Below are 15,229 nucleotides of genomic sequence, written 5' to 3' on the forward strand. Positions count from 1 at the left end.
TCACTCCTTCCAACCAAGTCATTTTTGGTCTCCCTCTTCCTCGTTTAATCCCTCCATGATCCCACTCTTCCACTCTTCGCACCGGTGCACCCACGGGTCTCCGTCTTACATGTCCAAACCAACGCAGACGATTTTCCCTTAATTTATCTGCAATGTCTGCCACACCTACTTTCTTGCGAATAACCTCATTTCTGATTCTATCTCTTAAAGTGTTTCCACACATCCACCTTAACATGCGCATTTCCGTAACCTCCATCTTTTTAATATGCTCTTTCTTAGAAGCCCAACATTCTGTACCATAGAGCAACACTGGTCTTATGGCAGTCCTGTAGAATTTTCCCTTCAACTGTAGGGGAATGCTGCGGTCGCATAACACTCCCGTGGCCGCTCTCCATTTAAGCCACCCTGACTTAATTCTGTGGGTTACGTCTTGATCAATGTCACCATTCTTCTGGATGATCGACCCAAGATACTTAAAACATTCACTCATGGTCAAATCCTTTCCATCCAAACTCACCACTTCATTGCTTGTCCCCCTCTGAGTGCCAAAACGACATACCAAATATTCAGTCTTACTCCGACTTAGCTTAAACCCTCTAGATTCCAACCTTTGCCTCCATTGCTCCAACTTAACATTAACCCCGTCCTTAGTCTCATCCACCAAAACGATATCATCCGCGAACAACATACACCATGGAACCTCATCTTGAAATGGTCTAGTTAATTCATCTAGAACCGTTGCAAAAAGAAAAGGGCTTAATGCAGACCCTTGATGCAATCCGATTATGTGAATAATAAAAAAAAGTGTAACTGTAACACGTATTAAAACACGGAGGGAGTATCTCTCGATAACCTTTTTTTTTTTTTTTTTTTTGATATAATATAATCGTATTAGTAATATAGATCTGACGGTTGACATTTGCGCGAGATTACTTTGGAGCTTTTCACTTCTACGCTGCACTCTTCTCAGTCTCTCTCTTTCCACCATTGAAGCTTAATCCGAATTCTCCATTGAAGCGGCTTTTGAGCTTTCTCTACTTCATTATAGTAGCATCTGAGGTAGATATTTTTTAATTTCTCTTTTTAATCATCGAATATCAATTTCATATTCTAGGGTTTATCGTTAATTTAATTGTCAGTATAGTCAATTTAGGGTTCTTCGTCAGATGAATTGTTGAATTATTAGATATAATTAATGAATTTATGAAATACTATACGAACTATTTTGTTGCTAGAATTTTGTTTATGTGCAGTTTACGTTGATATCCTAAAGTGAGGATTATTTCTGCGATTTTTCGGGCCTAATTCGATTGTTGAGTCAAATTTGATTTTTCGGTATTATGATTTTGAATATATTTGCTGTGATTTTGAGGACAAACTTGGTACTTAATTAGGATTTACATATTGAATTGTATGATGGTGATACCTTGTATGCTATAATTTGGTGATAAATTAGCTAGATTTGCAGGGTTTTAGTTTTGATGAACTTAGAAGAGCTAGGTTGGTGAGAAATTGATGTAAACTAACTTGTTTTCTGAGGATGGCTTGTTGTTGAATCACGTCGATCCTTATTTGAATAGCAAGACTATATGAAACATGAAGTTCAGGGAAGGCTTGTGTAGTAGATATGTCATTCATCTTGTCCAAATTCATCTATAAATGTAAGTGCAGAGCATTTGGATATTGAGAGCTAGAGTTGGGAGTGGGGATTAGGTATTGAATTCAGTTTACAAATTCCACGGCTAAATTGAAAAGGGTTTCTATCCGAACTTCTTAATGATCATTACTTCTTTTTTCAGTCTCCCAAATGACAATTGAAAATCCTATCAATACTTAAACATCATCCCAAATATTGAACACTTAAAACACAGATTTAGTATTACACTTTCCATTTCCTACCTTCTACTCCCATTAATTATATACCTTGGGAAGAGATTTTTTTTTCTTTTTCTTTTGTGAGTTTGATCAGATCTTATTAGAGAAGCAATTACTGTGAATTATATGATAGATAGCAAATAAACAAGCAAAAACAAAGATAAGACACATTTCTCATTTTCTACGGTTCTACTCAACTTGGTGGGAACTAACAAGGGAAACTGCATTGTAAGTATGTTGTCCTTCCACCCCAAAGTGGACCTTTCTGTTTGAGGATGTTGGTGACAAGTGTGCTCCAACAATTTCCTCTTGAAATTACTCTTTCCTTGCTCTTACCTCTGATTTTCTCAATGAAGTTTGAGAGTATACACCAATTATTCGTATTTCTCGTTAGAAAGTCCCTATATATGTCAAGAGGTGATGTCTCAGGTCATTGTGGTTGTTGACTTGTTGTCCTCTATCAAATTTTTAGGACAAATGCCATGGTGCTTAACGTTGGGGATTTATGAAGCTTGATCTTCTCATCTTCTTCTGTTACATGTCAGCATATTGATTTTGGGAGGTAGACAATGACTTGGTTTTGTGGACCAGTTTTCTTTCATGCATGAATGCATGATACATCTCCATGGCAATCATAATTGGGTTTTAGCTGTGATCTATGTGGTGTATGATTTGATTTACCTATTATTGTTTCTTCATGGCTGTAATTGAGATTGTACAATCCACAATATTATTTACATTTTTATTCATTGTAATCAGTGACATTCCCAGGACCATGTCTCGTCGATCAGTGTGGAAAGGTTCTTTTGTTGATGCATTCTTGTTGAGACTGAAAGAGAACAAAGAGCAACTTGCAAACAAAAAAATTTGGTCAAGGAGATCTTCTATCCTGCCAGAATTTGTTGGTAGCGTTGTACGAATTTACAATGGGAAGTCTTTCGTTCGCTGCAAGATCACTGAATCTAAAGTTGGACACAAATTTGGAGAGTTTGCTTTCACACGAAAAAGAAGGCCTCACAAAATAGATTCTGGATCAAAGAAGAAGGGTGGTCGGTGAGTCATTGCCGCCTCCCTCCACTTGCTGTGCTATCATAAAGGGGCCTCTTACCTCTTGTTTTCTTCTTGTTGAACTAGCTTTTTTGCCATTTGCAGTAACAATGTTTTTCTTTGGGGATTTTATGAAAACCTTTATAAACCCCTCATGGAACTCGAAATATTGACCCGTGTCTTACCAATTTTCTTCTAAAAGGGCCATTTTAAAGTCAAGGAATTCCCTAGTTTCATTTACAGAGATAAAAAGAGCATATTCTTGCATTTGTACTTGTACATCTCATGGATTATGTCCTGCATTTTCTTCCTTGATCTCTGTTTCCCGAGTTTTGGTAAATTCACGCTGTCATTTAGATTGTTCAAGATGAGACAGACTATTCCACAGAATTAGTTTTTTTTTATTTGTTCTGGGAAAAGACAGGTGATGGTTTGGTGAAACTATTTACCTAAGTTTGGTGGTATAATTCCATCAAACATCAAACATGAATCAAAGTTGGATATTCACTGAATAGTTGGCCAGTCAAATTCGAAGGCTCACGTACAGGCGTACTCGTTTCATTACTTGAAAATGAGCTTTCGATATTGAATTGCTTACATATGTTCATCTTTTGTATTCTATCTACCCAAAATAAATATTACTGCTTTTCTAATCTGCCTCCGTTATTGTAGTTGTTAAAATTTTGACTTTGTTGCATACTCTATATTAATTTTTCTATGAACATTTAAGAAAAAAAAAATAAAAATAAAAATAAAAATAAAAAACACTGTTATCTTGTACTCCAATATTTTATTTTCCGATAGTATAATTTTCATGCTAATTTTGTGTAAACATTATTTGTTAGAATATTTTCAAAAAAAAAAAAAAAGGTGTTACTCTGTATTATGTTGTAATAGTACCCTAGAATTTATCTATATCTATGATTACAACATACTAATGCTAGTTCAGTTCAGCTTCATCAGTTCAGTTTCTAATTTCCTTCTCTCATAAAATGTTCAGTTCAGCTCAGTTAAGTTCAGTAAATCAGAACATACTCTAATTCTCTATAATAATGTTTAATTTACTTGAACATCACTTATTTATATTTTCATTTACTTATTAATATTACCCTTTTAAATTAATTTTGATTAAACTTATAAATTTATAATGATTCGGGGTGTTGTCCAGGCCAATAACTAGTTTTACTTTTAAAATCTGATAGTATAATTTTCGTAGCTAACTTTGTGTACAACCTTAACTGTCGAGAATCATTATAGAAAATGAATAATAATCTCATTCTCTGTAACAATAGTTGAATATTCCTTAAATGGACGGGTTTGAAATGTAACAGCAGTACAGCACGAATAATTGAATAAAGTATTGCTACCATTTCATTATTCTTGTATTCTGTCTAGTTTGACCCTACTATTTCTAAGACTTTTAACTTGTAAAAGTAGCTAATTTGGTAAATTTTGCAAGCATTGTCGATCACTACTCGAGCTAGTAATTGATACCCCAGTAAGATGAACACTCTAATTAGTCTGTTTGTACTTACAATAAGTTATTACGGCATACTGTATAATAATAAAATGGATCATCATATAAAGAAAATTCGTCTTAAAATTATGCTACCCCTCACAATAATTATCAAAAAATCGTCTCAAAAGCTTTTGCCTCTTACCCCGTAATTTCGTATTAGTACTAACTTTATTTATTATGGAATATGTTACTATGTAAGTACTAAATTATATTATGACACGAAGGAAGTCATATACTCCGTAGTATTTCCTCCGTATTGCTTAATGTACTAAACTAAATCATGTGCATGTTAAGAAGAATATATAATAGCTGACAATTTAAGCAATAGGTGAGTGGAGCCCAGACAGGAACCTTGTGGAAGTGGGGCCCAACAGCCGACAAATGGGTGGAGCCCATTGCCAATATGGCAAAAAGACTCATATTGCAGAGAGCACCAACACTCACTGCCAATCTCAGTTGCATAATTACAGCATCCATTGCATCGTCACTACTCACTTAGCCAAGACACTAATACTGGATTATTATTCCCTAATTACCCTCTTATGTGTGATATAATATAAACATGGAGGAGTAAGGATTTGCGAAGTACGACATTAATTACTATTGTCGATAGTATTTCCTCTGTTCTTTAAAAATTACGTAATATGAGACAATAAAATTACATGACTAATTAGCTATTTATTGTCTTGTTTTCCGTAGTGTTATAAAATATGACAATAGTGGTATAATATGTTATATACACTCGTATGAAACAATGTGGTATATGGATCATTCTAGTGCTCTATTATTTCATCATGGAAAAAAATTTGTTAAATTAGGGAAGTATGCATGAATATTATGAATGCTAAAATGGAATAACAACTTTGAAAATGCTAATTTGGTAGGATATCACGTGTTGTATAAGGATATCATAGCTGTAAGGAAGCTGTCCAGCAAATGTATGTATGCAATTTGCCGTTACAATCTGAATGTGACCTGGTTTAGCAAAAAAAATTTGTGTTTAGAGGTTAGGAGAAAGATGAAACAACACAAAATTGCCCGTGTGCCTATACAATATGCACACTATAATCAAATATATTAATGATTGAAATTATGTATTTGTTATAACTTAAAATATTATCACTAAGGAAATTCAGTATTATATTTTGGTGTACGGTAAATTTGTTGCAAATTGTGCAATCATATCATTTGGAGCCTATAGAAAGGATTTCTTATTATGTTGATCTAGTTGATCACTTTCTTCACCAAATTCTAAAATTAATAGTTTAAACTTAAACTTCCTTTTTTTTTTTACCAACTACTAATGGTCCAATGTGATACTATAGTCTAATAATCTCCCTATAAATTATTGAAAATATGTTAACAATATGTAATAATGGTCAAAGTTGTGTATTAACAAATGGTCAAAGTTGTGTATTAACAAATGTGGTAGTCAACTTGTTAAATGCAATAGAGAAGGAGTAACTAAGTTATGTTTATCTTAATATGAGAAAATAGATTTTCTTGCTTGAATAAATCAAATCAAATGTAGCTGGATATATATATATATATATATATATATATATATATATATATATATATATATATATATATATATATATATATATATATATATATATATATATATATATATATATATATATATACGCGCGCGCAAGTGTGTATTTTTTTTAAAATCCAAATAGGCTTTGTTTGGTTCGCCTTATTTTTGCTTATCAGAACTTATCTGATCATGTCTGGTCTAATCTAATCCGAATGTTAGATTTGACCAAACTTTGACCTTAAATATACGATAATCTATACGAAAAAATTTATATCAAGTGGGATCTTGTTAGATTCGTAATAATGTGTATTTTATTAATATGTGATTTTCATAATTTTTTTCATTACGAAATTAAAGATATTTAGCGATAAAAAACTGCACAAAAAACGATGATCTGATTTGAACTTATTTTTTCTGAAATAAGTGAAAATAAGGTGAATTAAACAAGGCCTAAGTCACAAGAAATGCAATACAAATTACAAATGAAGGTGAAGTGTAAAAAAATGTAACCTATCATAACATAAACAAATGCTTTAACCATTAGACCAATCCGTTTCTTTTATTTGCAATTGACCTTCAATACACATTATTTTAGGAAGAGATAGATAATGAAAATGGACAAATCTTTTTGACAAGATTTTTACATATACCACCTAACTCTCCTATTTTGTGTGTTAAAATTATTTTGATGAAACATCATTTATTTTCTCTAATCAACTCCTAAAATACGTGCATAAAAATTATGTTTTAAGTAAAATAACCGAGGAAATACATCTTATCTTTTACTCGGTCACTCCTCATCATTTCTTTAGTTATTTAAATTTATTTTTTTTAGAATTTTCTTTGACCACGCACTATTACACTAATATTTTTCAAACATTGTTTTTTCTTGTCCTAGTAAAAAAGAATAAAGGGGTGGAAAAAAAAAGAATTATTGTCATTGGACTCAAAGGACACCGACGAGCCACCCAAACCTAAAATAAATAATAAAATTAAAATAATTTTAATTTTAATTTTAATATTTTCTCTTACTATTCTTCTTCTTCTTCTGGTGGGTCGACTTTTCATTGTTTGCAGGCGTCCATTCTCTCTCCTATATATTGTTTTTCCTTTATTTTCTCCCAAATTTTCTGGGTTTTGTCGAATTTCAGACTTTGAGTTTAAGGTGAGTTGGGTTTTTTAATTTATATTTGTTTTCCCAAAATTTTGAATCTCTGTTATTTGTTTTACTCAACAGTTTCAACTTCTAATTTGATTTTGAATTTTCACAAATTGAGCTTAATTTGCTGCAAATTTTCAATTTTGAATCCTGGGTACTTGGGTTTTGGATCCTTACTTGTAAAATTAATACAGTATAGTTTAAATGTTAGTGCTATCTTTAGTAAATTCCAGCTTAATTTTGCAGAAGTTTAGCTGTTTTTTAATTTTAATATTATAAATGTTGCAAGATCATATCTTATGTGGAATTTGTTGTGTAATTTAGTAGTTGTTCATGTTAAATGTTAGTTTAAAATTAGCTGTTGAATGTTAAAGTATTAAACAATTCATTGAATTATGTGGAGGAGTTATTGAATTTTTCTGGGTATGTAATAAAAAATGATGCCTTTCTTATTGAGTTTATCAGACACTGAAGCAAGGGTTTTTGATCTGTAGTTCTGTTATTAAGGATGATATAATTGTAATGACCGCAATTTTATGTGTTTATAAGATGATTTTATATTGGATCATTGTAATGAGGTTTTGAAAAATATTTCTTACAGGGAGATTATGGCAGGAGGAGGAGGAGGTACAAATAGTAGTTTGAGGAAATATTTGGGATCCATTAAGGATACCACAACAATTAGCTTAGCTAAAGTAAATAGTGGTTATAAGGTATTAATTCTTTTTTGTTTCTGTGATAATTTTCTTGTTGAATTAGTTATTGTAATCGTGATACATTTTTGTTATGAATGGATGTGTTGTTTTAGGAGCTAGATGTAGCAATTGTCAAGGCTACTAATCATGTTGAGCGACCGGCGAAAGAGAGACACATAAGAGGTGGGTGTTGTTGATTGTTGTGATTTGGACATTTGGTTACTTGAGATGAAGTGTATGTTGTGCATACATTTTGGCTATTTATTTGATTGTGTTATCTTGTAAAGCATTTGGGTCTTTGTTGAGTATTTCTTTTTATTTCTGTGTGCAGCAATATTTGCAGCAGTTTCTGCTACAAGACCTCGGGCTGATGTAGCATATTGCATACATGCTCTTGCTAGGCGCTTATCAAGAACACATAATTGGGCGGTATGTTGTGAGCGTGGAGATAAATTTATCTATTGACTGCCATGTAGATGTTTTGCCTTGTAATTTTTGAACTGTATTAGTTACTAGTGATATAGAGACTTGTAATATTGTCACCAGTAAAGCTAATCATCAAAGGTTTTTTGCATGGTGTCGTCTGGCTTAAATTGCATTGAAACTCCTTAATCCTTTGCTTTTCATCTTTTTTTTGTTTTTGTTTTTAGGTTGCTTTAAAAACTCTGGTTGTTATTCATCGTGCATTGAGGGAAGTGGACCCAACATTCCAAGAGGAGCTTATTAACTATGAAAGGAGCAGGAATCATATGCTCAATATGTCGCATTTCAGAGATGATTCAAGTGCAAGTGGTATTGTTTGATTGTTTCAGATATCTGCTTAAATTAACTGTTCAATGCCTTTGGCAAGGTTTTTCATTGCTGAATTTGCCACAATATTTTGTTCAGCATGGGATTACTCTGCTTGGGTTCGTGCTTATGCCTTATTTTTGGAAGAAAGGCTGGAATGTTTCCGTGTCCTGAAATATGATGTTGAGACTGAGCGCCCTGTAAGACATTTGAATTCTTCTCCTTATGCATTTCGTTATACCTGGTTGCTTGTCTTCAGCTTGAACTTTCCCATTATGGCATGATTTTAGCTAAATAGTCAACATATATCTATCTTCTGTGCAGAGAACAAAAGATCTTGATACAGTTGACTTGCTCGATCAATTACCAGCATTACAGCAGCTTCTTTACCGGGTCCTTGGTTGCCAGGTATGATTTCTTGTTCTGTAAGTTTGACAAGCATGAAGTTCCAATTCCTTTAGTGTGAGCATAAATAACATATTATTTGTTCCAAGTTTTTTTTTTTTTTTTTTTTTTTTTTTCTCATGTATGAGCGTCTGATGTCTTGTCAAAATAGCTTTGTTCTCCAATTTTATGCATGAGCATTGAATTTTTATGCAGCCTGATGGAGCAGCTGTTCATAATCATGTTATTCAATTGGCACTTTCACTGGTATGTGTGGCTTTACAGCTTTACTCTATCAACTTTTATACAACTTGTAGTGTGTTTGAGTTGACACCATTATGTTGTGCTGAGTTGCTGACTTTCAAATAATTTCGAGTAGGTTGCTTCAGAAAGTACTAAAATCTATAGCGCTATCAGTGATGGTACGGTTAACCTAGTTGACAAGGTGGGTTTACTTGCCACTGCTCTCCTTCTTTACTTTATTAATTCTATTCAGAAAATATTCTTATTCACTGCAAACTATATTATTTACAGTTCTTTGAGATGCAAAGAAGTGATGCACTGAGGGCCCTCGATATATATCGTAGAGCAGGACAACAGGTCTGTGTCGAGTTCTTGAGATGATTTGCTGCACACTCTGCTAGTTCCAACTCTGGGATTTGACATTTATATCTAATTGTAGGCTGAAAGACTGTCGGAGTTCTATGAAGTCTGCAAGAGCCTTGATGTTGGGCGTGGAGAGAGGTTTACAAAAATTGAACAGGTTTTAAAGAAGCTCCTTGGACAAATCTCCTTTCTCCTTCAATCCTATAGCTTCTAAAATATGTCTTTATATTGTTAATACAGCCTCCTCCTTCATTCTTACAAGCAATGGAAGAATATGTGAGAGAAGTACCTAGAGGTTCAACTTTCCGCAAAGAACAGGTACGGAAATGAAATATGGTGGTTGATGATAGCATGTTGCTCTTGTGCTCTTTCTTGAGAGAGTGGTGGTCAAAATCAAATTTTTGGTCAATGTTCAAATTCCAGTCGCCAAATCATATTTGTGTGAACAGTTTCTTGTTTATATGTTGACTCTTCTATGTCTTTTCTTTTTCCCTTTTCCCTACTTTGTGGGAATTGATGATTATTTGTTGACATCACTGGAAAAAAAAAAAAATCCTTTTCAATGTATTAAAAAAAACAGCATGATCAAAATTGTTACTTGTAGATTTGTATGAATTTCTGATTCTATTAACTTCAATTAAACAGGTCAAACATGTGGTTGATGAAAAATCTACCGTAGTCCTAGCAATTGAGGACAAAGATGTTACTGATGTTAAGGAGGAACATCCACCATCACCTCCTCCTCCAGAACCAGTCAAGGAGGAAAAAGTCGTGACCGAAGTTCCTGATTTATTGGTAAGTTTTCTCATTTACAGGCTTTTATGCTTGCGTTTACCCAACAAAGAATCCATCTGCATGAAACACTTCTACCCCCATGTAATAGTTTACCTCTCTGTTCTGGCAGAGTATGGACGATCCCAAGCCAGTTGCTTCAGATTTAGAAGATAAGAAAGCAATGGCTCTTGCTATTGTTCCAATCGGTAAGACTCATGTTGTCTTATGGACTATGAACTCAAAACTATCTTTTGAAACATAATTCTTTTTAAAGAAGTGTTTTGATACTGTTACAGATGACCTATCAGCTACACCTCCAGCTCCCAAGCTGGAAAATGGCACGACTGGTTGGGAACTGGCACTTGTTACTGCACCAAGCTCAAATGAGAGTGCCGTTGCCACTACCAAGCTGGTATATTCTCAATTGCAAACTTGTTTGTTTGTTAATAGTCCTGGTACAATTTAAACAAGTTACATTGCCCCATAATAAAATAACAAAATTGCCTGTTATAGGATCAAGAAGACATATAAGCCATTTAATGCTTGTGGACCGTATATAATTACTAGGTTATTTTGAATTTTTGATACGTATATAAATGCTGGTATGGGCTATGATGCGAACATGGGAAGAGAAAAACCTTAGGACTACAGAATTAGACATGCTTTGGAAAAGCATATGTTAAACAATCCAAAGTTAAACACCATATAAGATAATCAGAATATAGCTACCTCGAATATTTAATCAATTTAATGCTAAATTATTAGTTTGCTTGGAGGCTATGAGAAAAATGTGAGTGGGTGTGGGGCCGGGGGCCCTGCTTCAAAGAAATAGTAGTGAGAACTTGCTGAAAAGAGTATATTATACTCTGTAATAGGTATCTAGATAAAAGGTATACGTGTAGTTTTGTATTGGAAGCTGATAATACTCTCTGTTTGATGATTAACAAGAATATAAGAAAGCATAGAGCAATTAGAATATATATTATTGCTCGTCTGAAGATGGATATGTGGATCTGAGCCCTGAGGCATGTTTTTGGCACGCAATGTGTCAAACATGAAAGCACCGCTTGGGAGCATTTGTGCTCATTAATGTGAAATGTTATATTTTACCTCTCCGATAATTTGAAGAATTTGCATTGCTGTCTTGAAATACAACTTTTAGTGACTTTTTCCTACTTTTTGAACACTAGGCTGGAGGACTGGATTTGCTAACACTAGACAGCCTGTATGATGATGCAATGAGAAGGACCAACCAGACGACGAGCTACAATCCATGGGAGCCTGCTCCATTGATCAATCCAATGATGCAGCAACCTGTCCATGGCCCGTATTACGCCTCAAATGCTATGGTTGCACCACAATCTGCTCAGATGGCTGCAATGGCCAATCAGCAGCAAGCATTCATGTTGCAGCAGCAGATGATGATGGGCCATCAACAACAGGCACCAGCCATGAACCCATTTGGCAATCCTTATGCAGCCAACCCCTATGGTCCTGCCATGCCCATGCAAACATATAACCCATACACGGGAATGTTATGAGTTTCCACGTGAATTACTTGCTATAAATACGAGAGAGAACAAATGATAGACGAGTATATTGAAAAGTGGTTTGTGTACCATATTTTGTGTATGTTTAGATAGGAATAGCAGGGTTATTGTTTGATAATTATAGGGAGGACAGACATTTGATTTTATTGATCATTCTTGGAGAAACTGTAGTTTAATAATTGATGTAATTATTTGACCTGCTTATTTGTTGAATATGTTGAGCAGGTACTTTGAATTTTTATCACATACTTCAGCAGAGCGTATAGCTTAAGATTTGAATAACAATTTGTACTAATTTTTCATTTTTTTTTTGTATTGCTTGTATGACTTCGATTTTTGTGCTTTTGATTCGAGTCTGGAGTTTGAGAGTTATCTGATTGATTATGAATTTTAAATTTGTAGGAATACTATGTGCTGTATAGCATGGGGTAGTTGGTTTTTTTTGTCTGTTTCTGGTATAGCTGCTATGTAAGAACAGAATGTTCTAGCTGTCTTTTTCTTTGGTGTGTTGTCACACTATCAATGGTGTAATGGTGATATAAATATGAATGAGTGAATCTTTCTAGGGCAGAGCCCTCAAAAATATTTACTGCGCTGTTTTCTTCTTATGAAAATGAACAAAGCTTGAAACTTTCTTCATGGTATCAGAGCTCACCAGGTTGTGGAACTCAAAAATCTAAAAATTTAATCTTTTATAACAAAATCAACTCAAATTCTTCAAACACAAAAATGGGAGAGAATCTTGTAGTGCCTTATGCTAATCCTTACTACTTAGGCAGTTCTGATCATTCGACAAATTCATTGGGAAGCATTGTTTTCAATGGAAGCAATTATCTGAACTGGAGCAGAAGCGTGAGGATGACTCTAGGAGCAAAGAACAAGTTGGCTTCATTGATGGTAAGGTCAAAAAACGCACTATTAACTTTGAAGATTTGAGTAAATGGGTTAGAAATGATTATATGATAAGATGTTGGTTGTCCGCCTCTGTTTCACCTAAAATTGCTGAGCAAATGCTTATATGTGAATCTGCTAGAGATTTTGGAATGAATTTCTGGAAAGATATGGTGAAACTAATGCACCTCAACTATACCTATTAAAAAAGGAAGTAAATGGTTTGCAGCAAAATGAAAAGAGTGTGGGAGATTACTATGGGAAACTTAGAAGTTATTGGGATGAAATAAGTAGTCTTGAAGGATATCCCGAGTGTAGTTGTGGAGCCATGACAAAATGCACTTGCAATGTCATAAAGAAACTGGTAGAGAGAGATGCTAAGAACAAAGTGATTGATTTCTTGATGGGTTTGAAAGGAATTTATGATAATATGAAAGGAAATATTTTGGGCGTGGATCCTTTGCCAACAATGAACAAGGCATATCATATGATACAACAGGTTGAAAAGCAAAAGGAGGTTTGTAGTACAATGGAATCAACATTTGAATTGAGTGCTATGGCAGTAAGTAAATACGCCAATGGAGGGTCTCAACAGAGCAATAACAATGCTAAGGTAAGGTTTTTCAGAAGAGAGAAACCAAAGAAGAGCAGAGAAAGTATTTGTGAGCATTGTAAGATGAGAGGACATGTGAAAGAGGGTTGTTTCAAGCTGAATGGGTACCCAAACTGGTTTAAAAATCCTTCAAAGCGAAAGGGATCAGTGAGTCATGCTGTAAATGTGAGTGCTGGAAAGGAAGATGAAGTGCAGGAAACTCCTTTAGATGATGGGGGAACTTCGAAGGAGATGGTGAATGCAGTAGTTCAATGGGTCTTAAAGGCCATGAATGGAAAGCAGCAAGATGGAGCAATTTCTTCCGAAGCTAATTCACATTTGAGCAACTTTGCAGGTATAATTTCCTCTTACAATGCATGCTCTTATTATGAGATCTTTGGCAAGAAATCCTGGATCATAGATTCAGGAGCCTCAGATCACATGGCAAGCAGTAAAGATCTCTTTGTTGAGATGAGAACTTTAAAGAAACCTGTTTCTGTAGGGATTCCAGATGGGACTATGAGATTTGTGAAAGAAATGGAAGTGTCTCACTAAGTCTAGACATAGGACTCAAAAATGTTTTACATATACCTGAGTTTAAACATAATCTGCTATCTGTGAGCAGACTAATGGAACAAGCAAAACTGAGGGTGATATTCACTGACAGTGAATGTATGTTTCGGGACCCTTCTAGTGGAAGAACAATGGGAACATGAAGGAAGGTAGGTGGGATCTACAAACTGGAGATAAAGGGAGAGCAGAATGAAGAATGCAAGAAAGAAGTAATCAAGGATGAAAGAAGTAATGGAGTAGAATGTAATAATTCAGTTTTGAAGTGTAATAATGAACAACAGTTGAACTTGATGCATCAAAGATTGGGACATGGATCCTTATCTAAGATGAAACATTTATCTTTCTGTTAATGTAAGGGTTTGAATGATTTCTTTTGTGATACATGTTGTTTAGCCAATTAAGCATCATAAGTTACCTTTCCCTGTTAGTCACTCTATGGCAGAAAACGTGTTTGATTTGCTGCATATAGATCTTTGGGGAGCATACAGGATTCCTGCATTAACAGGTGGAAGATATTTTTTAACCATCCTTGATGACCATTCTAGAGTCACTTGGACTCATTTGCTTTACAGTAAAGAGCAAGTGAGAGATATTTTAGTTGCTTTCTTTACTTATATTGAGAATCATTTTAAAACAACTGTAAAGGTTGTTAGAAGTGATAATGGAACTGAAATATTTCAGGAAGAATGCTCTGCCATTTTTGCAAAAAAGGGTATTGTTCACCAAAGAAGTGTAGCAGGGAATCCCCAGCAGAATGGAAGGGTGGAAAGGAAGCATAGACACCTTGTAGAAACAACTAGAGCAATTAAGATCCATGTTGGTTTGCCAAGCAAATTTTAGGCAGAATGTATTCTTGTAGCAACTCATATAATAAATATGCTTCCTAGTGCTCTTCTGAATTGGGAAACTCCTTTTGAAATTCTGATGAGAAGAAAACCAGATTACAATCATCTAAGGGTGATTGGATGTCTGTGCTATGCAAGCAACACACAAAGAAAGGGTGATAAAGTTGCCTCTAAAGGTACTAGATGTATCATGTTAGGATACCCTAGTAACCAAAAGGGATACAGAGTTTATGATTTGCAAACTAATAAAATATTTGTTTGCAAGAATGTTGTGTTCAAGGAAGGAATTTTACCTTTCAAACAAGGCACCACTGAGTTTGAAGAAAATCCTGTTAGTGTGGCTATTCCAATCAGTCATGAAGAAGATGAGTTTATTAGAGCTGAGAA

At 34.4% G+C, this 15,229-nt stretch overlaps 2 protein-coding genes and 1 long non-coding RNA gene across 4 annotated transcripts; all 3 read left to right on the top strand.

Moving 5' to 3' along the window:
* Positions 1-917: 917 nt before the first annotated feature.
* Positions 918-3,162, top strand: LOC145579783 (uncharacterized). The gene is made up of 2 exons (XR_014099198.1): positions 918-1,059; positions 2,635-3,162. It is a non-coding gene; the product is annotated as an uncharacterized LOC145579783 (long non-coding RNA).
* Positions 3,163-7,023: 3,861 nt separating this feature from the next.
* Positions 7,024-12,182, top strand: LOC145579773 (putative clathrin assembly protein At5g35200). Of its 2 annotated transcripts, XM_081637019.1 has the most exons (17): positions 7,024-7,149; positions 7,745-7,856; positions 7,952-8,021; positions 8,170-8,267; positions 8,489-8,630; positions 8,727-8,827; positions 8,952-9,035; positions 9,228-9,278; positions 9,391-9,456; positions 9,546-9,611; positions 9,694-9,774; positions 9,858-9,935; positions 10,263-10,412; positions 10,522-10,597; positions 10,688-10,803; positions 11,582-11,734; positions 11,774-12,182. In XM_081637019.1, exons 2-17 carry the CDS (start codon positions 7,752-7,754, stop codon positions 11,930-11,932), a joined length of 1,596 nt encoding a protein of 531 aa, XP_081493145.1. In that variant the 5' UTR covers positions 7,024-7,149; positions 7,745-7,751; the 3' UTR covers positions 11,933-12,182. The 2 variants fall into 2 exon arrangements, with proteins under 2 accessions (XP_081493145.1, XP_081493144.1); XM_081637018.1 differs by having other exon boundaries at positions 11,582-12,182.
* A 488-nt stretch (positions 12,183-12,670) lies between these two features.
* LOC145579674 (uncharacterized) lies at positions 12,671-14,088 on the top strand. The gene is made up of 3 exons (XM_081636910.1): positions 12,671-12,838; positions 12,975-13,967; positions 14,050-14,088. The coding sequence occupies exons 1-3, from the start codon at positions 12,671-12,673 to the stop codon at positions 14,086-14,088; spliced, it is 1,200 nt and encodes a 399-aa protein (XP_081493036.1).
* Positions 14,089-15,229: the final 1,141 nt, after the last annotated feature.

Source organism: Chenopodium album, chromosome 14, assembly GCF_948465745.1.
Source record: "Chenopodium album chromosome 14, dcCheAlbu1.1, whole genome shotgun sequence".
NCBI classification, from domain to species: Eukaryota; Viridiplantae; Streptophyta; class Magnoliopsida; order Caryophyllales; family Amaranthaceae; genus Chenopodium; species Chenopodium album.